The sequence below is a fragment of the Cnephaeus nilssonii genome, assembly GCF_951640355.1.
Source record: "Cnephaeus nilssonii genome assembly, chromosome: 3".
In the NCBI taxonomy this organism is placed as follows: Eukaryota; Metazoa; Chordata; class Mammalia; order Chiroptera; family Vespertilionidae; genus Cnephaeus; species Cnephaeus nilssonii.
In genome coordinates, this window is record NC_137074.1 from 29,707,548 (window position 1) to 29,730,890 (window position 23,343).

The 23,343-nt window shown below is 39.2% G+C and overlaps 1 protein-coding gene across 11 annotated transcripts in view; it reads right to left on the bottom strand.

The window, feature by feature from the left end:
* Positions 1–23,343, bottom strand: part of MECOM (MDS1 and EVI1 complex locus) — a 570,108-nt gene that overhangs the window by 18,045 nt on the left and 528,720 nt on the right. For 6 of the 11 annotated variants that reach the window (XM_079766626.1, XM_079766627.1, XM_079766628.1 and 3 more), the window contains 6 exons: positions 22,447–22,594; positions 21,044–21,200; positions 15,294–16,650; positions 12,539–12,626; positions 5,990–6,016; positions 236–402 (listed from right to left, as the gene is read on the bottom strand). In XM_079766626.1, the coding sequence (XP_079622752.1) occupies positions 236–402; positions 5,990–6,016; positions 12,539–12,626; positions 15,294–16,650; positions 21,044–21,200; positions 22,447–22,594 (1,944 nt within the window). The remainder of the gene's footprint in view (positions 1–235; positions 403–5,989; positions 6,017–12,538; positions 12,627–15,293; positions 16,651–21,043; positions 21,201–22,446; positions 22,595–23,343) is intronic. The other 5 variants (XM_079766621.1, XM_079766623.1, XM_079766625.1 and 2 more) reach the window with 5 other exon arrangements.

The following is a 23,343-nucleotide window of genomic DNA, read 5'->3' on the forward strand; positions in this document are numbered from 1 at the left end:
CAACCTCATTTATCACAACCAAATGGCCTGTGTTAAAATTTTCATTTAATAATAATTTTTTTAAAAACCACCATTTTTATATCTCACTAAATAAAGAGTACTTTGAAGTGCTCGAGATCTATCATGGTCGCGATTAATCATCCAATCAAGAATAATTTCCAAAACAAACAGCAGGGCCTTTGAAATCAGAGGGGGAGATTTTTGGAAAGGCAGCCATAATTAACTTTGCAGTTACCTGCAGGTATAGCGCTCCTTGCCTTTCCTCAGGAGGTTCTCCGGCAAGGCGCTGGGAGGCGCTCTGAAGTTGAACATGGATGGGACTGACTGTAGAAGTTCACTGGCCTCAGGTTTCAGGGCACTGAAGCTCTCCAGCTTCTCCGCCATGTTTTCAATAGCTGACATCTGAAAGGCAAAAGTACAAAACCATGAAGGACCCATCTGACACCTTTTCTTCTGTAATCATCCCTAGCAAACCACGAGCATCATTAATAAAAAGGAAGCATCAAATCTGCTGAATGAAACGGTCTGTAGAGAAAGAGGTTGTAGTGTCCCAATATTAAACAAACAGTAAGAGAATTTAATGATTTTGGAAATAATAAAGGTTATAAAGCTCATAAAATGCTGGGTATCCCTTTTCATAGGACCTTGGTTAGAGCATTTTATAATAATCTGATGTGCAATTGAGCAATGAAATATATGAGAGATAATAAAGCTGAATTAGATTTTTATTAAATTAAGTGAGAGCATTGGTATCATGTTATGGATACCAACAGTAAACTGGAAATTATAGGGAAAGGTCCTGTAGGCCTACCTAGTTAATGAAAACCATAGGAAGCATGAAGTCCCATGAAAAGAACTCACAGCTTGAAAAACATCAAGTGTTTCAAAGTTACAGCTTAAGCCAAATGTGTCTAACTCAGAAAGAAAAATTAAATGGGTAAGAGGTGTTTTGCCTAAGACTATGTTTATTAATATCTGGACATACTACATTTTAAATGGGATCATATACAAAGAATTTTGATGACATATTAATTTGTTCTGGACAAAGACTGAGTGAGAAGGACAGTTCATAATATTATAACTTCATATTACATAACTTGGCATGGGTGTTATAAGGGGAGTAATTGGTGTAATCACATTCTTAGAGAAATATTCTTGGAAGAAATCTACACTGCCTAATTCTTCCCCTCACACAACCTAACTTATTTTGCTTATAATCTTCAAGTTTTTGTCCACCTGCATATGTATTTGACACTGTCACAATCAGAGGGTGGCATTGACTTTTAAAGTTACTTGATCGTTAACGTCCACAGTTAGTGGGACTATCCCCTTTCTTTCAACACTCTCAAAATGTTGAGTTTCCTCAGTGCTTACATTTTATTTGGAAGCTGCTTACTACTGAATTTTTAAGTAGAAAAAGCAAACTCTCAGGCCGTCTTGTTAAATCAACTCCCCCATTATTTATTTGGTTCTCAGGGCACTATGCCACTGGAGAGCTCAGAGAGCTGTTAAAAAGGTGTTTGCACTCTATATGCACTCTGTATGTTTCTCAAAGAGATGGGGTGGTAGACCAGAAGACTCCAAGCAAGGATTAAAAATGGTAACAACTGCACAGTCAAGCAACTGTTCAACCCAAGAGGATGATTCTTTCGCGGATGAGATGGCAGGACAGAGCTGGAGGCCTAATTTATAAGCTCAGGTTAAAAATAAATAGCAACACTTCCTACTCAAAAGGAAAATTAAAAAAAAAAATTCATTCCGTGGACATGCACCTGGACAGAACACCATTGACTTCTTAAAGTAGAGCAAAATCTTTGCAGAATGTCCTGAACATGATTCTCTTCTTACAAAGGGGATATTTTATGCTCACTTCTTCAAATGACTATTCATGTTGCAGTTAGCTCTCTTTCTTTTCCCTTTATCCTGGAGCCTGCCCTCTCATTTCATGCTGGGACTCCTACAAATTGCAACGTACAGGGTACCACTGCCAATTTGCCAAATGTCTTTCATCAAACACGGTACAAAAAAATCTCAGAGGAAAGTCAAGATACATTTACTTGTCAGACGACAAATGTGAACGCATTGGGAGGCAGTAGGGGCTGTAAGCTCAGGGGTTTGATTCATAATCACTCAGCTGCTAAAACATTCTCCACAGATGCAAGCGGACAGCACATTTGTCACTATGAAGGATTTTGACATGTACTGATCACAGGGCAGAGATATGGAATGATGCTGCTGCTCAGAGAGGTTGGTGGAAACTCTGTCCCTGCAGAATTTGGTCATTATGCCCCTCTAGCCAGAGCATTAGCATTTTCATATTACTTAGGATTTTATTTATTAAAAATCAATCCAGAAATATTTTATGATACTAATTTATTTGCATTTATTCCTTCTAATTGTTCCTTGTAGAAAATCATTTTGATATTCCACCCTCCATGGAATAAACTGTCTGAGTGAAAAATGACCTCTAGCCTTCAAGCTGATTAGCAGTAACAAGCCAGGGTGAGGGTCATGATCGCATATATTTATTGGGCAGAATAGAAAGTGCATGGGTGATGATTATAAATGTTTTATTTATGTACATTTAATATGTGAGTAAAGTTTCATTATCTAGTGGTTTTAAATCATTTGAGTGTCCGCCCTGCTGACACACTCAGATTCCTGTGGCAATACATCTTATAGAAACACTTTTCCTTTTATATGGAAAATAGCTTACTCATGACTATTATTATTCTCGGCTTTCATCTATAGCTCATATAAACTACAAGTCCTTTAAGTTATTTAAGAGCAATTGGCTGTTGAGAAATGTGTCTTGCTTTAGTAGCTGCTAATAGCTCCTTTTGAAGAAAGATCACTGTGATTACTTTACCTCAAACTGTTTCGATTTGGGAAACCCATCAAGAAACAAGACAATATATTATGGGCTTGATGACTAATAATGACATTCTTAAAGATAGTAGGGGTTACCCAAGTGCCTCTATATAAGCCTCCCAAACCTTGGGCTTCTGGTGTCAAAAGGAAGGAGGATTAAATTGGAGTGGAGGAATGGGAGAGACGATGGGAAGTGAGCTGAGGGTAGCTATTAACACTACACATAAACACACCACCACTTTCTGTCTAGCTACAACTGAGCAACATAAAAGCCATCACTGAATCCTTCCTTTCATCTTCATAAGATTTGTTCTCATAGCACTTGACCTCAGCTAAAAAGGATATATTTCCCCATGAGAACCGATAGAAGTAACTTAAACATTTGCCAGTTGGGTAGTTTAACAGTTCTGTGACCAACCTCAGCCCTAGTGTCAATATTTCAAATTAAGATATTGGATTTAGATGAGCTTTATTTAGCGTATGGGTCAACACCCTCACTTTCTTTGGCTATAAGGTCTGACTCATAGGATGTTCCTCTTGAAATAACACCCATTTTACAGAAGTGGTAAGTTTTGACATTCATTTTTATAAAGTCTGACTTGATATTTTAAAAAGATGAATTGGCCACAGACAATGGGGCAGTGAAGGCCTGGGGTAGGGAGTGGGGGTGGACTGGAGGCGGTCAATGGAGGGAAAAGGGGGACATATGTAATACTTTCAAAAATAAAGAATTATTAAAAAAATGCACAAAAAATAAAAAAATTAAAAGATGAATTGGGATAAATGGAACAGAATCTATTTATTTTTCAATTATGAAAAATCCATTGAAGAGGGCAACGTGTACTACTATGAATAAGCAATTTGCTGGGAGTGGGAAAACTAAAGGAGGAAAAGATAGATCATATATTTTAGAAATGTATTGCTCTATGCCCTATTAATGTCATAGGCTAATCTCTGATCTGTAAATGACAGTGATTTTTTATGGAACAGTAATTTTTATTTATATATATAATAGTTGTTGATGGTATCTGCAGCCAGATGTCAGGAAAAGGAAGTCATTTCACCCCCTTCCAGTCCCCAAGAGGCTATTAACTTTAAACTGACGCAAACTAATATTTAGATACAACTCCCTCATTTTTAGAAAAAAAAGTAGCTATATCTCTATTCAAGTAAAGTTAGTATTTTTAAAAACATTTCAGCAGGAAAGATATCATCAACTGGGTCCTAAGTACTTAGCTTAACATTGTTATCTGGCAGCCAATAATTGATGACATAAAGAAGTTTCTCATTAAAACTATTAAAGTGACAATCTGATTAAATGAAATGATATGTCCAATGGCACCATAAATTATGTGACCTAATGTTTCACAAATTAGATTACACATGCCTTTATCATAAAATAACTAACTTTTCATAAATAATTTCTGATGGGAAAGTTTGTAGATTTGGTAGTTTTCTATATTTATTCACTTGATAATCTTGAGAAGTCTCAAAATTATGGCCATTTGGGGGGGAAGTAAATATTCATATTTTATCATTATGTCACTCATGTATCACATTCAGCAATCATGATTACTTAGAGTTTTTCACCACTAAAATGTAAAAGCATATATATTTAACATTTCCCACTAATATCCATGTTTTATAATACACATATAAATCACAGCTCTGAAGAAAACCTATGAACCAATGGAATGAGAGTGTTTTCAAAGAACTGCAATGGCAGTTACTATACCATTGTATTATCAGCAAATGGAATCTAACTTAAAATCTGAAATGGGCTTCAGAAGTTGGTAGAACCATGGCCATTTATGTAGGGGACAGCACCTTATGCTTGAAGCAGCTACCAATATAGCCACTGGAAAGTAATACTCCACCTTAGAAAGTGAGGACCTTGAGGTACGAGACTCAGGACCTACCCCTGACAGGAAAGGCAGATGAGGAATACTGGAAATATAGGCCAGGATAATCAGAGAACAACCTCATCTACTATACAACTTTGCCTAAGGGTCTCTCTCTCCATCTCTCTTTCTCTCTCTCTCATACTTTTGAAATAAATGAACTAAATCCTTAAAAGTCTATCAGATGAGAAAAAATCATAATTCATCACATATTCCATAAAAGAAGAAAAAGGAGGAATTTCTGGTAAAGAAAAACCAACATCAGATAGAGGAAATAAGTAAGTGTTAAAGTGCTCCAACTTCAAATAATTTATATATAATTATATGTGGTAACTAAAGAAAAATTGAACTGCATTCCAAAATTTTACCCATACCTCAAAATCAGAATATTTTGAGTGAACAAAGAAAATGAAAAAGCAAAAGCATATACACGCAGAGGAAATTTTGTAATAGGTGTTATTTATATACATTTCAATTGACCCAAGGTTTATTTGCGAGTGAAAACTAAATAAACACTATATTTTTCTTGAATAAAAAAAATAAAGTTGTCCATTTATTGTTTATTAACTGATAACTGACTGGAAATGTAACTAAAAGCTAAGGAAGTGAGACCCAATGCTAAAAGATCCATTCATTAGCTAGACATGGATTTTTAAGCATTTATTCTTCTTTCTCCATATAGCTAAAACCAAGTCTGTAATAGGTGTTATTTATATACATTTCAATTGACCCAAGGTTTATTTGAGAGTGAAAACTAAATAAACACTATATTTTTCTTGAATAAAAAAATATGGATGTATATCCAAAGTCAGCTTGTGTCTACACATAAGTTCATGTTTTATCCTTTTGAAGCCTTTATTAAAAGCATCTTTAACATGCCGATATGGGCTCCCCCAAATAATGGTGGTTTCTACTTAGTGAGCCATCTCAAAGCCTCTTCAAATAACATGCTCCCAGGTGCTCAAAAAGAGTTCTACATCAAGGTATAATTATGTGGACTGAGTCAGATTTATAGAGTAAACTTCCTAGAGCATCCTAAATGCCCAATTATAATAGAAAATATTTCGCAGCTTCACAAGCTGAAAAACTATCTACTGAAGCCATATCATTGAATGGAAAGGGGCTCAGAATTCTTTATGCCTGTAAAGCAATTTAGAGTATAAGTTGTCCTTTTAATGCTACATTATTTTAGTCAAAAATATAAGCAGGAAACTTACCCAAGTTCTCTGATCAGGCAGTTGGAACTGGGAGCAAAATTGAAACAAAAACAAAAAATTACTTCTGTATCGGTATCTTTACCAAAATCTATCCCTTGAGAAATTAACATTTATACTAACTTGGTAATTTTGCTTATCAGGTAACTATATCTTAAGTAAAAGCTGTGGACATGAAAATTAAATATTTTATAACACTGCTGAGTTTCCTCTATTTATGTAAATTAAATTTTAGAATCGTTTATAAATTAGAATGTTCTTTTTCCAAGAAAGCTAAATGCTATCTACTACCAACTCTTAAATAGCAAAACAGATACTTTTTGTTTTTACTCATTGTATAACAAGATTCCTAAATTTTACTTAAATAGCTAAAAATAGCAATTTCCTGAAAAAATATAGTCTCTTGTATTTTTACAATGTTAATAACAAAGAAAACAAAATATTTACTCAAATGTAAATCACTGACTAACAAAAAGTTATGTTATTTGGAAGTACACTGCTTGACTTTTATTAGCATGGGACTCAGACCACCAGTAGTCAGAACACCTTAATTTAAAGAACTACAATGGTCTATTTATTTATGACAAGAATCACTGGAGAAAACAAGGGACTTAGAAGTTCTTCCAGAAAACACAAATATTATACCCTTAAAAATATCATTTTGAAGCTAGAGGAGTTCATCACCACCAAACCAGTATTAAATGAAATGCTGAAGGGTATTCTTTAAGAAGAGGAAGAAGAAGAAAAAGGTAAAGATAAAAAATATGAACAACCAAGTGGCAACAAATACATTATCAACAATTGAATCTAAAAATCAAATGAATAAAAAAAATCTGATGAATAGAATAAACTGGTGAATGGAATAGAATCAGGGGCATGGAGGAGATGAACAGATTGACAATTCTCAGAAGGAAAGGGGCTTGGGGGGGTGGGATGCAGGAAGAGATTAGACAAAGATCTCATTTTCCCTGGTTTAACGGGATATGTCTTGCTATGCTAAGTTTTGGAATATTTAATAAGGAAGGCACATAGTTTTTAAGGATGAAAGGTTTATTACAAAAGAAATATAAAAATAAGAAACACTTGTTGAAAGCAAAGTAGAAGATGAAGGGCAGAAGACTTAAGTGATTTCACATGAATATATAAATGATAACTTAGAAAAGACTAATTTTTTTCTCAATTTTTTTGGATTCAGTAACAGAATAGTGAGACACTTTATAAGAAAATAAAAATGAATAAAAAACACTAGACATAAAACAGAATCTCTCCTGCAAGTGTACACAAAGCCAAACATCTGAAAGCAAAATGCATCTTTTGTTACTAATATTAAAAATATAGGAAAATCAAACCAAGGAATAATAGCCAGTTTTACAATAACATTATTGTCCAATGGCAATTCAAATGAGCTCCCAATCTGAGTAAAGTACTCAACACAGAAATCAATGAACAGGACATTCTAAAAGTCACACAGAATTATCACTCCCTTTATCTTACCTACTTATAGCTGTATCTATTTCCTTTTCAAAAATAACCTCAACTAAGACTCCACAAATAATTTTCAACTACTTAGAAAAAGAACCTCTACAGTACTTACTTATCTATTATATTAAACTAACTTATTTATAAGAAAAAAATAGTTCACCCTGCATGGCCCAGTGGTTGAGAATTGACCTATGAACCAGGAGGTCACAGTTCAATTCCCAGTCAGGACAACATGCCTGAGTTGTGGGCTCAGTCCACAGTGTAGGGCATGCAGGAGGCAGCCATCAATGATTCTCTCTCATCATTGATGTTCCTATCTCTTTCTCTCCCTCTCCCTTCCTCTGTGAATCAACAAAAATATATTTAAAAAAAAATAGAAGGCTAAATAGTCCTCTAATGGCACAATAGAGCAAACATATTTCTTTAAGCATTGAACCAAGAAGTTAGTTAAATGATAACCAGCATTTGTTTTTTAATTCTAACGTATGTGTTCCTATATCTTCTAGATATTTTGACAATAATTTTAAAAATGCATGTTATTATTCAAATTCAGTAAGATGGCCTAATAATTTTTCAATAAAATTCAATAAATATTTATGATGGCATTCACCTTGCACTGATTAAAAACTGTGTGAAGGGACATGTTAAATAAAATACAAAAACATACAAAAATTGTAATTTTCAGGTTTCCCCATAAAATACCACTACCAAGCATTTATATATCTATTAGTGGCCCAGTGCACGGATTTGTGCACATTGAAAGGAAATTAATTAGAATTCATGGGGGGAGCGCTGCGGCTCGAAGGGTATCTGCGGAGTGAGCGGGGTCCCTCCAGCAGGTGGGGTCCCTCAGCCTGGCATGTGGGGATTGGGCCAAAACCGGCTCTCTGACATCCCCCGAGGGGTCCCAGAGTGCGAGAAGGCACTCTGCAAAGTTGCTGTCGTACAAGGTGTGGAACGCAAATGCAAGTGTGCAATAAACTAGATTTGGAGCCGACAGTGCTCCAGCAACAACATAACCCACAGCCAAAGGTGTAATGGCACGGCCCTGTGAGGAATCGGGCTCCCTCCTCTCCCTCCCACCTGAAAACTGCCACTGCCAAGTCACTGCAGCTCGGAAGCTCCTGCGTTGAGCGTCTGCCCCCTGGTGGTCAGTGCACATCAGACCTACCGGCCGGTCAGCCAGTTGTTTAGCCTTTTATATAGAGAGATTTATATTTTCCCCTAAAGCCTTGATAATATGTGTTCTCCTCTTTATAATGGACTAGAGGCCCACTGCATGGATTCGTGCACTGGTGGGGTCCCTTGCACTGGTGTACGATTAGGGCTGGGGAGGGCTCCAGGGCATGCCCAGCTCATCTCGCCCAGTCCCGATTGGTCAGACCCTAGCAGCAAGCTAACCTACCAGTCTGAGTATCTGCCCCCTGGTGGTCAGTGAGCGTCATAGCTACCAGTCGACAGTCGAATGGTATGTTAGGCTTTTATATATATATATATATATATATATATATATATATATATATATATATATATGGCAGGAGGGTAGTTTACTGATATTCTTGTATATTCACAATGAAATACTCCTGCATCCATTAATAATAAGCAATTTTCCTTAAGTCCTTCCTCATGCCAAGCACAATGCTAACCATGTCAGTGCATGAACCTGATCCTTGCAACCACACTGGTGAAGCTGGAAGGAGTGTTCCCATCACACTGACAGAGAAAGCTCAGAGAGAGAAACTACACTGCTCAAAACTTAGGCCCTTGTGCTAATACCTAGTGAAGCCACTTGCAGATCAGTTATTTCAGGCCTCAAACTCTGGGCAGTTTTTGTTGTAATTAAATGTATCCTATCTAATAAAAGATCAATATGCAAATTGACCATCACTCCAAGACACAAGATGGCTGCCCCCATGTGGTCAAAGATGGCATCCCCCATGTGGACACAAGATGGCCACCACAAGATGGCCTGCAAGGAAGGGCACTTCTGGGCAGTTAGGGGTAACCAGGCCAGCAGAGGAGGGCACTTGGGGATGACCAGGTTGGCAGGGGAGGGTAGTTGTGGGCAATTAGGCAAGCAGGGAAGGCAGTTAGTGGTGACCGGGCCAGCAGAGGAGGGCAGTTGGGGGAGACCAGGCCAGCAGGGGAGGGCAGTTAGGGGGGACCAGGCCTGCAGGCGAGGGCAGTTGGGGAAGACCAGGCCTGCAGGGGAGGGCAGTTGGGGGGACCCAGGCCTGCAGGGGAGGGCAGTTGTGGGCAATCAGGCCAGCAGGGAGGGCAGTTAGGAGTGACCGTGCCAGCAGAGGAGGGCAGTTGGGGGAGACCAGGCCAGCAGGGGAGGGCAGTTGGGGGGGACCAGGCCTGCAGGGGAGGCCAGTTGGGGCGGGGACCCAGGCCCTCAGGGGAGGGAAGTTGGGGGGTGACCAGGCCTGCAGGGGAGGACAGTTGGAGGGGGGCCAGGCTTGCAGGGGAGGGCATTTAAGAGTGACCAGACCAGCAGGGGAGGGCAGTTGGGGGTGACCAGGCCTGCAGGGGAGGGCAGTTGGGGGGGACCAGGCCTGTAGGGGAGGCTAGTTGGGGCTGGGACCTAGGCCCTCAGGGGAGGGCAATTGGGGGGGGGGGACCAGGCCTGCAGGGGAGGACAGTTGGAGGGGGGCCAGGCTTGCAGGGGAGGGCAGTTAAGAGTGACCGGACCAGCAGGGGAGGGCAGTTGGGGGTGACCAGGCCTGCAGGGGAGGGCAGTTAGGGGCGACCAGACTGGCAGAGGAAAGCAGTTAGGGGTGATCAGGCCAGCAGGGGAGGGCAGTTAGGGGCAATTGGGCTGGCCGGGGAGCAGTTAGGCATTGATCAGGCTGGCAGGGGAGTGGTTAGGGGGTGACCAGGCTGGCAGGCAGAAGCAGTTAGGGGCAATCAGGCAGAGGCAGGTGAGCGGTTTGGAGCCAGCAGTCCTGGATTGTGAGAGGGATGTCCATCTGCCCGTTTAAGGACCGATCCTAGTGGAATCGAGCCTAAACAGGCAGTTGGATATCCCTCAAGGGGTCCCAGATTAGAGAGGGTACAGGCTGGACTGAGAGACAACCCCCCCCACACACACACACACAAATTTCATGCACTGGGCCTCTAGTATGACTATAATATCCTTATAAGCATTTAGTTATAATTAGAAGAGAAGTTACTAAGACAGATAAATTTTGGGTTCAATATCTGACAGTAAATGCATATTATACTCAGGGGCATTAGTCCATGAGGCCTACAAGTACAATTCAGATCAGCCTAAATATAATATACTAGAGGCCTCTTGCATTCCAGGAGCCCTCGGGGGATGTCCGACTGCTGCAGAGACAGAAGAGGCTCCCATCTCCGCCGCTGCGCTTGCCAGCCATGAGCCCGGCTCAGGGCTTCTGGCTGAGCAGCGCTCCCCCTGGGGGAGCGCACTGACCACCAGGGGGCAGCTCCTGTGTTGAGTGTCTGCCCCTTGGTCGTCAGGCACGTCATAGCAACCCATCATTTCATCATTCAGTCAATTTGCATTTTAGCCTTTGATTATCTATATATATATAAAAGCCCAGCAACCAGATTGATAGAATGACCAGAATGACTGGTGGCTATGACGCGCACTGCAGCAGCCAACCAGCCTGATCCGGGCCCTGATTGCCCGCTCCCCCTCCCCCTCCCCCTGCCCTGGCTGGCCCAGCCCCCGATCAGGGGTAGGGCTGGCCGTCCAACAGCCCGTGGCCCCTCCTCCCTGCCATCGAGGCCCAATGGGCCCCCATCGGGGTGGGCCATCTGGACTCTACCCATGCATGAATTTGTGCACCGGGACTCTAGTACAGGATAAGTCACTGATAAAAATGTACTATTTTAGAACTTGCTTCTTTTCCATAAAGCAAATGATATCATTCCTTAGCCTTCCTATATAAAATGAATACTAACTGGAATATTTCTAACCCTTTTAATACTAAACTATACATATTATCTCAGTTTGAAACATAGAGAATATTTGAGCAATATAGGTTTCTCCAGCTAACCCAGAAGATGATATTTCAGCTCTCATACTCTGCTATTCAAGACTTTGGGAAGGCACTTGAAAAAGTGAAGAAGAGGTAACAGACAGGGCATGGAGGGGTGGTGGAAAAGAGTCATATCCCAAGATGATATAACTTAATTACCTCTTAACTTTATATGAGTTAGTGTGTATAAAATTCCACTAATTTTATCAGAGGAGCATGATTTTTAGTTTGAATATACAGAAACAGAACAAATTAGTTTACAGTTTGCAAGCATTTTCATAAAACTTTTGCTTACTAGCTATAAAGACCAGAGCTTGTATCTTTAAAAAAGTAAAAATAAAATATCATTAAATTAAAAAGCCAGATTCAAGATGTTATATATTTGTTCTTATAATTCTCCACATTTTTATTGATATGTAAACTAGTTTTTAAAAATTGACCCAATATGTACGAACGTAGAGATAACCAATTAGATAACACTGCTTTGTATTTTCCTTGCAACGAGAAACTGTATATATTTTGATAACGGGACACAACTCTACTCAGCAAATAGCTGTGTATTGTGGTGAATTCCTGAGCAATTACAGAACTTTTCTGGAATGCCCAGTGGTCTCTAGATAAATTCCTTCACCCTGTATGGTAACAACATGTCAGGTAGAATCATTTCCTGTTTTTATCTAAGTACTAAAAGAACCTTGGTGAGTTTGGGATGAGTGACGGTGTATCCCTTTCTTACTATCAGTAACTTTTAAGCATAAAAGATAACAAAATATTTATTCTCTTAACTGAATTTCGCTCACTACAAAATACACTTTGGCTCAACAAGTAGTCAATAGCGGACTATCACTGAACACCAAAAGCATGATATCTTTACACATATTTTAATTACTTTTTCTTTAAAGAGTATGGATTTTAATTCTGCTAGAATTTCCTGTGTTCTTCCACACCAGCGTCATAGGAAATCCTAATGTTCTCAAGATTTCTTTCATTTCATTGCACCTGCTTTTCAGGATCAACAAGTTAGTTTACAAGCTTCAAGTCTCAAATCCAAAATACTTACTTGTGGGTGAAATAAGAATCCTGGAGAAGGTCTCAAGTATTTCTCTTTTAAAGCTTCAAGTGGGTCAGTTAGTTTTCTTTTCTCTACTCTGAAAGGTTAAAATTAGATTTGGGATATGAATCAGACTCGTATATCAATAACTACATTATCACTGACATTTAAAACAGCTCACAGTAAAGCAAATGGTAGGTTTCTGGGAAGCATACTAATAAAAATATAAAGACATCTGTTCAGTTCTTAAAGAATACTTATGGCACTTCTAGGCATGCAAAGAGAGAAGGTCCTATTTATATGGAAAAATCCTATTGAATGACTAGTCATTATAATGAAGAAATATTAAAAAAAAAAATGAAGAGTCATGAAATCAGAGGCAACTGGTGATAAGTCTGTACCTTTCTACTTCACGTGTAGACAAGAATGCTTGGTGATTTTGAAATCGTGAGGACAGGGTTCATTTCAAAAATTAAAATCATTTTCTACCAAGAAGGTGCTCCCCCAAATATTCATAATATCTCTTCCATATTTGCCAATAATGGCAGGAAAATTTCTAAGCATACTATACACCCTGCTAGCCACTCTTTGAGGTGTAAGCATCTTTTTTTGGATGCCACTGATGATAAACAGGGCAGGTGAAAGGGGGTGGGGGGTGGGAAGAGGATGAGTATCTTTTTGAAGATAGAGAGTGACATCTAAAACTTATATATATATAGCCCTCTGCATTGGAAATGTATGTTACTCTATTTTCTATTAAGCATATAGGAAATGACATGAGTTGAATTATTTCTTTTAACAACTGTGGATAACTTTCTTTTAAAAGCTTGAATAAGTATACTTATTAAAACAGAATCAAAATGAATAAAAACAGCTACCACTGCTTAAAATTTTATATACACTCATTTTTCATACATTATTTCACTTATTAAAATGGAAGCTCTTCTATCCTTTTGATGAGTGAGAAAAATGTTTAAGACAGGGAAAGGTGAAATTTCAACCCAGTTCTTACACTAAAACAGGTATAGTCCTTTCACAAGTTTGGTAGAATGACAGGCCTAAGGTCTTAATTGAGGCAAATACCAGAGAGAAGATTGAGATAAGCAAAAGGAAAGTTAGGAGGTGGTAGAGACAAGTATAACGGGTTAATGAAGGAACTGAAAGTCCATCTCATTGTGAGGGTCTAAGAAAGAGAGTCTGAGAAATTACCTTCACAAAGGACTACCATATATCACTGAGTTGAAAGTAGAACTCTATGAGCAATGTGTAACAGACAATCTACACACAAAACAGGACAGCTCTGTTTTCCGTTCTTTTTCCTTCTCTAGTAATGGGTCTGCCACAGGAATTAAAATTAAGATATAATAATTTTTTTTTTGGGGGGGGGGTACCCAAGCATGATATACCGATGGCTCTAAGGTATTTTTGATAGTCCTTTTTTATTCCCCTTGTCATGTTCAAGTAAAAGTATCCCTTAACATACAAGCAATGTTTCTTGTTTAATGTGTTGTAGATAATATAGGTGAAAAAAGTTTTAAATAATAAATTTTGCAACTCTAGTACCTATTAAGCAAAAGGAATTCAATAAATATTATTAAATGAAAGAATAGATTGTCTCTTGTCCTGGCTGGGTAATTCAATTAGTGAGAGCATCGTCCTGATACACCATGGTTATGGGTTCAATCCCTGGTCAGGGCACATACAAGAATCAATTGATGAATGCATAGTAGAACAACAAATTGATTCTCTTCTCTCTCTCTCTCTCTCTCTCTCTCTCTCTCTCTCTCTCTCTCTCCCCCCCCTCTCTCTCTCTCTCTCATGTTTTCCTCCCTCCTTTCCTCTCTCTCTCTCTCAAGACAATTTAAAAAAGATCAATTCATAAAAAAAAACCTGAAAAAAATATGCAAATACTTTCAGCTTAAATAAGTCCAATAAAAAATATCTACATCTTCCATTAACTCCTGATGATGTTCAAGATTTGGATAAGAAAGTAAATGTGGAAATGTTAATATTTAAAATACATAATGAGCATAATTATTGTTATTCATACCTTTTAAAGAAAATTAGTATTTTAAAACTAAATCATTCTGAATGGTCAAGTGAGTGTTACAGTATGCTATATAACAAGCTTTTTATTAAGCATATATGTGTCCCCCAAAGAATTTTTGGATGCATTAAAGGAAACTGGATAATGAAAGCATTAAACAAAGATGTGTTTTCTTAAGCCAACCACTCACATTATATACAAAACATTTGTGTGATTAATATTTCACTTACTTGGAGCTCCTAACAGATTTATTTAGAAACAGAATATGAGCAGTGTTTATCAAGGATTGTTGGTAGGTTAACAAAGCATAAACTCTTGCTGTTCTGTGCCCCATCTCATTCCAAATAACCTGACCCATTTAAGTACCCACACATATTTGCATTAATCCATCAGGAGCCTCATTCTTCCGCCACTTGACAACTTGCTTTAAATATGACTTTCCCATATTTTCCACTTTTAAAAAAAGTGTTTAAAAATAAATTTATTGTCAAGGGAAAGAACTCTGTGGGTCTATTCCAAAACCCCAAATTCAGAGTCATCCAAAAATAAGTCCAAACTTCAACTTTCTGAATAAAAACGAATTCACTCGCTCAAAAAAACTTCACTCTCTGTTTTATAATAATAATTAAAATGGTTTGATAAACACTGCACCTCCATAGCGTAAACACTAGCTTTCATGCCTATGTTCACATTTAAGCATTTCCCATCTACCCTTACCTGTAGATAGGGTCCATGAAGAAAGGAGTGGGTCTAGCATGCTGCAAGGAGCCATCTGATGCAGATCTTGGTTCAATGTTGCTTCCTTTCTTTTCCCCAAACACATGGTTTTTTCGAGGCTCAGTAAGCTTTGTCCCACTGGCTCTACTCCTACTGCCCATACTTAGATCCAGGGGCTGGTCTTGACTTGTGGCTGGCGTGGCTGAAGGCTTGGAGGGTACTGGAGTCAAGGGCTTCTCATCCTTTCGTTTAGTGGTGAGATCAAAGGGAGACTCAGAGCTTCCCTTCTGCAGTTTCTTTACTTCACTTGGTGATTGGGGTTCCATTTTCAAGGGTAACGATCTCAAGTCTCTATCAGGAAATGGGTACATTGACTGAGAGAATGCTGGAAAAAATGGGAGGGGAAACATGGAAGGGTAAGGTAAAGCTCCAACTTTTTTGTCTTGCAGCCCCACCAGTCCTGTTGAACCAAAGTATTTTTCAGCAATAGAAGCAATAGCCTTTATAGAATCATTCACAGCTCCTGACACCGCAGTTTGCTCCTCTAAAGATGGTGAGAAAATGGAATGATTGCTGTATTCTTTCTTATTATGTATTGAAGCCAGATTCTGAAGAGGGCTTACTTTGTCTTTGAACATTTTACCATTTTCTTTAAATTTTTCTTTATCACTTTCAATGTCACTTTCCAGATCAGAGCCCGAGGTTGTTTCCAGGTCACTGCCACTTGGCGTACTGACATCATCAAGGTCACTACTCTCTGACTGGTCACTGATTTTCTCAAGGGGCCTCTCTTCAGAGGACCTCTCGGGCTGGAGCTCCACTGGCTTATTGTCCCCTACAGGTGGGTGTTTAGATAGTGCCTTCAAAATATCCTGTGTAGCTGGCAGTATCTGAGGATGTGTCATGAGGGGACTTTGACTTTTGTTTGTCTGTTCAGTACTTGATAGTCCTTTAACAGGAGAACTAGCAGGTATCAAAGGAGGCCTGTGGTACAAGCCGGAAGGAAACAGACCAGGGAAGCTAAAAGAAAATCCAGGAGCTGTTGGAAAGGTAAGACCAGCAGGATGCCTATTGGCACCAAAATAGTCAGCAAGGCCCGGGTTGGCATGACTCATATTAACCATGGACGTTTTATCCATAGCTGGGGTTCCAGGAAGTGAAATGCCTTGGCCAAAAAATCCACCTGCCGCAAAATGGTTCTTGCCCTCACAAAACCTCCTGTGTTTATTTAAGGAAGACGTAGTGCTGAACATTTGTCCACAGTCTTTGCACTTGATTTGGGTTCTGCAATCAGCATGCATGCGCTTATGACGACAAAGGTTTGAAAACTGAGTATAGGATTTATGGCAGACCTCACCTGTGTGCAAACAACAAAAAAGAATCTCAGGCTTTATGGCAATTGCTTCTGAATTTAGCAAGTATCACAATTGGTTTACCCAAAATTTCAATTAGGAAGCCAGGAATAGATGTTGGAGGCACCAATCTGGGTGCTCCAAACACAGAAAACCCCATTTCACTAGATTCCAAAGCAAGGCATCCAACCTGACAAATGTCTTGAGGCAGCACAATTATTTCATAAATATAAAAATAGTTCTATCATCCCCATTGCACGATATTTTGCATCATATTTTTGTCTTTAAATATTCATGAAAAAGTCAAATCCCAGCATACATTGACTTCCCACCCAACTGCTACACTAACAGAAACTGCCAAATTAACGTCTGTAGATATAACATGAAACATAACAGGAACCCCTTCAACAGTTTAGACCATTTAAAGAATTCTATATTGTAGGCACCAGGACAAAATAAAACAGCCTTTCCCTCGACCAGAAACTTCACCTTTATTCCCTCTCCCCTTGGGGAAAAAGCCTGTGACTGCTCTACCATTATTTAATTTGAATTATATCATATGCTCGCATCATTCACACATCAAAGCCACACAACAATGCACATTGTGTATTCTGAGACATTTTTAACAATCATTTTCATGATTTCAGAAAGACTGACATAATTTACAATGGCTCTATTTTAAGCCTGCAAAGGAAACTAAATTGAATGTAGCCCATCCTGCATTGCTGGTTCCCATGAACTATGATCACGTCCTCTGACTTCCCCTCACACCAGTGGTTGTGCTAACCTTCCTGCATTTATGAAACCCCTGTCCTTGGGAAACATGTCCACTTGTTGTCATATCTTCACCGGTTATCTCAGGGCTTGACTTCTCTGTGCTATAGCCAACTACGGTAAAGCGGGTGGGCGGGATGGGGGGTCAGGGGGGAGGCACTCTGAATGCTCTCAGCCGGAAAGAACACAGCAGTGGGTGTGGCTGGGAAATAACCCTCTTCACTGAGAATTTGCAAACACAGTAGCACATCTTCCTCCTCGACTATGTGCGAACAGATCTCAGTATATTTTAAGACCAAACTCGGTAACCCTTGAGAACTCCTTTTGCTAGGTAAGAATGCCACTTACTTCGCGGTGCAGCAGGATTATGGGATCCCATTTCCTAAGCATCCCATTTTTATTTACTTTAGTAAAGACGAGCCCACTTTATATGGGAGCTTAATGGAATGCTCCCGTGCAGGTTTAATAGATGCAGAAATATGATGTGCCTCCTTGGTAATTGTTGAAACAAATTTATAGAAGAAATTAAATTGAAGACAAAACATAACATTTATGGCTTTCATGTGATGACTGTCCTTAAGCAGAGAGTGGCTGAGCCCCTGAGTCAAAGCAATAATAATTAAAAAATAAAACTCATGCAAAGGAGATTTTACAGACCTTCAGTCACCCAAAATTCACCCAGAACTTGGATGATCCCACACACCACCAAATAGGAACCAACCATATCTAGCTCTTCTATTCCATATCTAGCTCTTCTATTACTAACAGTTAAAATGCATTACTATGTATATCAGTGTGCTTAGTAATATGAAAGGAGTTTTCAACTGTGGTATGATTCATAACATTGTTGAGAAGCATAATAAGCATCTTAACGGGAAGAGAAGAAGCGAGTGATTACTTTTCAAATCATTATTCTGGAATATACTGACCAGAGTCTCCTTTAAAAGTATATACTAGTTAATCATATACAATATGTATGTGTATGTGTGTGTGTGTGTGTGTGTGTGTGTGTGACTTTAAATAGTATATATAATTAAATTCTTTGATATACTAATCAAAACCATATGACGTAGAGGGTCAAAGCAGGAGACTTTCACCAGTTACACTAATTCAGCTATAAGCAATAACAAGGAATAGTAAGTGAAATGTTGAAATTATAAACGTACACTCATTAAGAAAGCGACACCTCCCCTCTGGCCATTAAAATGTCTTATGGGTATTCAACCAAGGTGGAAGTTTTTGAAGGGTTTGCAACTTTTTGGCAAAGGACCGCTGCTCTGTACACTTCTTTCTGAGAGCTCCACGGGTTGAAGAAAATCAAGAGCTTCTCTATATTGGAGTAGCAGAAGGTGCATTTGACTGCCCTGGCTGTACCGTGTGACATGGATGAGTGGTGTCTGTGAGCGATCTCAAGAACACAGCATCTGGGCTGTTTCCTTAGGCAGAGGCATTGCTTTTCTCACTTGAAGGCCTGGCCCACCACAAACCACCAGGCCTCCAGGTAAACGGCTCAATTGATGTTGAAATCTCTACTCTACTGTAATTTTCTCAGTAATAACGAATTAGCCAGCAGTTAACATTGCGTTTTTCTACTTATTAAACAAATTAAGAGGTATTTTGAATATATTCAGCCTATTAGAGCATGTGGTTTCTATTTGGGAAGCTGGAGGTTTCTGTAAAGCAGTGAGTAATTACCTTAGCGATGGTGACTTTGGGCTCAAGCTTGGCGGTGCACTGTAATAAGAGACAGTTGCCATAAACACACCAGTGGGGGTACAGCGTGGTGTGTGGCCTTCTGGTGAGAAACAGATATCAACTCTAGGTGAACCTCCTCCACCCCAAAGCCTCCACACCAACTCCTCTTTTGTTCTGAAATTACATGGCTATTATTCATAATTACCCCATGGCTCTCTGTCAGATTTTGTATTTGAAGAAAGCCATCTGCTATTTAAATTTACCAATAATTACTGAAAACACATTCATGGGAAATCATTTGTGCAATCTAATTGGAAAGGGACACCCTATAGCACTTTAAAGTGAAATACTTGGCTTCAGCACAATTAAAATTCCAGATCCCAGAATCTCAGATGATAGCAGTCTGTATTTTTCTGACTTTTATTTTAAATAATAGAGAAAGCATTAAATGGGGGTTGCTGATGTGTTGTGGTCTATTTCACTCCCCCCCCCACCAAAACTTAATACATTTATTAAAAATGTATTTCTGAAAAATCAGAAATAAATGAATTACTTACGCCTGTGGTATTTGCAAGGACATTGTTAGAGCATTGCAAGCTAGAGTCTTGCTTTTTTTGAGACAAGAAGTCTAAAATTTCTATTGTATACTTTATTTCCTGCAACTTTCAACAGCGCTTCCCCAAGGGAGCCTAGAGCACCCTTTTGTTTATCAGCTAGTCCTCTTCACTCCACCCAGGGAACATGTGAGCCCAACAGGACTCTAGTGTACGCTGGAAAAGGAAAGGAAAGCTCTGTTGGTGCTTAGAAGCACAAAAGAGGGCTGTGTCAAGGCCAAATGGAGGAGGGCTAGTCTCTGGCATCTCCACGTTGGCACTGAAAATTAGGTTTTTTTCCATTAGGTCCTGTAGTAGTGTCTCCTTTACCTACTACAAACCATCGCGTATTTGTCAAAAACACTGTTTTGCAAGGGTTCCCAAGTCAGAGGTGGTGCCAACAACCAAGTATCCTTCAACCACTCCTAAGCTTATCTGGATCCAAAATCGGTCTTGACGTTTGTAGCGCAGCTCAATGAGTCACTGTGTTTACATGCCCAGCCGAGCAATGGATCAAAAGGAGTCCAGAGGCGCTGCCCAGATGGACTGAGAGCCACTGGCTTTCCTGATGAAATCTTTCAGCACAATACAGAGAACAGGAGTGGGTGGACTGAAGAAGAACTGAATGAGGGCTTTATTTGGCTTTATTTGAAGTGTGTTACTAAAGTGTTCAGATTGCACGTTTCCTGAAAACACACAAACCCACTGCCTTAAATCTGCTTGAGCGCAGTGAGTTACAGACGCAGTGTGCCCAGCATCAGAGTGAAAATGTTCTGCTTTTCAAGCAACTGAGAACTACCGACCCGCAGCCTGGGATCGGCAGCCAGGGGCAGGTTGAAGGGCATTTCACTTCCTTCTCTCTCTCCCCACACAGACACGCACACACGTACACACTGAGCCCTGAGCCCACTCGCCAGGTGGGGCTCTTCCGGCTCTGTCTGATCCAGAACAGGTTTTTATCACTTGATCGTGGTTACTGGTATCTGCTCTTTGCTGTTTTACAAAGCCACAGACGTTTTCAGCGTGAGACCAATCTGGTCGTCTCTATTAAATCCTACAACCCAGGGAGGCTTCCCTCTCAATATTTAACGACTTCTCTTTTCCCTACCTGTTATTGATTTCATCTCAAAGAAAACACCCCAGGGACCATAGGCAAAATACCATGGATCTGGTTTTAAAAGATTTGCTGGGATTAGAAAATAGCCCGACTGGAATGGACCATAAAGAGCTAATGTGGAGACCCCTCTAATGGCCATGTGTGGCCATTCTCTTGATCACAGTGCCTTTTGGACGAGAGACAGATGCAGGAAGAAGGGCTGGAGTGTTAAAAACTTACAGATAAAGGGCTTCACACTGCTGTGGATGTGCTTGTGTTGTTTGAGGCCCGATGAAGTGGCAAACGTTTTGCCACACTCAGGGCAAGCGTGGGCCCGGGCACCAACGTGCTGAGAGCGAATGTGCCGCTGAAGGTTGCTAGGGTCCGTGAAAACCTGCTAGGAAATGAGTACTGATTAATCGAGAAACTTAATTCAAGGACACAATAAAGAAGACCAGGAATGACTCAAGAAAGAATTTGGTTTATGTGTTTTGTTTTCGTTTATTTTTACCCCCGAAGACCAAAAGTCTAGAGAATGGACTGTAAGTCATTTAGCTCTATATCCTTAGCATGAAGTGTCCATTGGTATCAGCTGAACGAAATAATTAATGACATTATTAGAACATATTTGGGCCTTTTTTATCCTAATTACAAATGATTGGAGTTGAATAATAAAATGCTGGTCATGACATTATTAAAATGGTATGCTATGTTCATCCTTTAAATAAAAGACACAATCTGTACAAAATTGGGGAGCTTTTGACTAAAGTATCACAAATCCATCCCAGGAGTTCCCCTCACTTAAATTCTAACACCGTATTTCAGTAAATCACCATTAAGCAAAGAATCATTCCTTTGGACACTTTCCTAACAAACAAAAAAATGAAGAAAAGAAAAGCCACCAATACATCTGGGAGCAAAACATCTCTAAAGATGATTTCAAATGTCACAATTTTCATGAGAAAAGTTATTCAAATATTACGAAAAGTTTTTGCAAATTGAAATCAACTTTCATGACATCAGGATGTCTTTTAGTTAACTGAGAGACATGAAAATTAAATGATAATTAATTAAATCAATCATCGTTCCTGTAATGGTCAAGGTGAAGTGCATTCATTTCACCCTTCCGTTGTTCTGCAACTGGGCACTAAGGAACTATACCTTTAATTAGAACTAAGTTTAATTAGAATTTATGGTGGGGATCTGGGTGGGAAAATCTGCAAATGTGGAAGTCTCCCATTCTTTCTGAATAGGCATTCAGAAACTTTATGTGACTTCCTCACAAATGGCTATTAAAATAAATCAGTAATGTGCATTGGATAAAATTTTCATTCTCCGTAAGGCTATAAAACAGCCCCATGCTGGCAAGCCAGTAGCGGAACCAGGAATTTACCGTGGATGTCTGACACCTAGTTCTGGAACTCACCATTAAGCCTCACTTCCTCCCTTACAAAAATAAAACGATACCCACTAAGTGTTTTTATACACTGCACTAATGCCTTTTAGCATACAGCACTCAGTCTACTTTTCTCAAGATATTTATAGTTTCCCCTCTCAAGGCTTGTTTTTATATATCGTAGCAAGTGATAGATTAAGAGAGAGCAGGATGACAGAGAGCCAAGTAGTCTACAAATTCACTGTACCTTGGCACAATTTTCACATTCATAGTGCTTTCCACTGTCATGTGACATCTGGTGGCGAATTAAATTGGACTTCCAGTTAAATGCCTTGGGACACTGATCACACTTGTATTCCCTCTCTTCAGTATGTGACAACATGTGTTTCTCCAGGCTGTTAAGAGAACAATTAACTTAATAAAGACATGGTGACAAAGAATACATTCATACACAGAAGGTCATTTTATTACCAGTCCAACTGGCAATTACAGAAATAAGAAGGAAAAGTTGTTGAGGTGAGGAGGAAGAAAGAAAGGAAACAGGCTTGCAACAGACAGAAGTACATTTTATGTTTCCTAGACTGTCTCCCACTAATGCAGAGAAGTGCCCCTGTTGTTAGGAAATAAATCTGCTACAGCTAGCAGGGACCAGTTGCCAATTTAGGGGCATGATAAACAAGTAGCTATTTGTCAAGCCTGGAGCCACTACACAATTCTGACAGTAACACATATTGCTAACACCCACTTAAATACAAAGACTCAAACAGAAAATGTTAAGAAAATGCTTAAGAACATGCAAGCAGGTATTCTATGTGATGTATATAACCTCTAGATTCAAAAAAGTACTTTTGTTTTTAGCCATGTCACCATATGGAAAGTGAGCTATAAGCTACCTATTCAATAAGCAACATAACCCTGGGATAGATGAATGGACAAGCAGATGGACTAATGGATGAATAGGTCTGTGTATAGATGTAAAGGTATAAATATTGTATATATAGATAAATATGTATATATGTATTAATATTGGAGAATAGAAAAGTGTGTGATATTTTAAGTGAATGAAATCTTAAAGACCCTCAAAAGAAAAACATCAGAAGTTTCTCACATAGTTTCTCTGTTTTAAAACTTAGAATACTTTTTC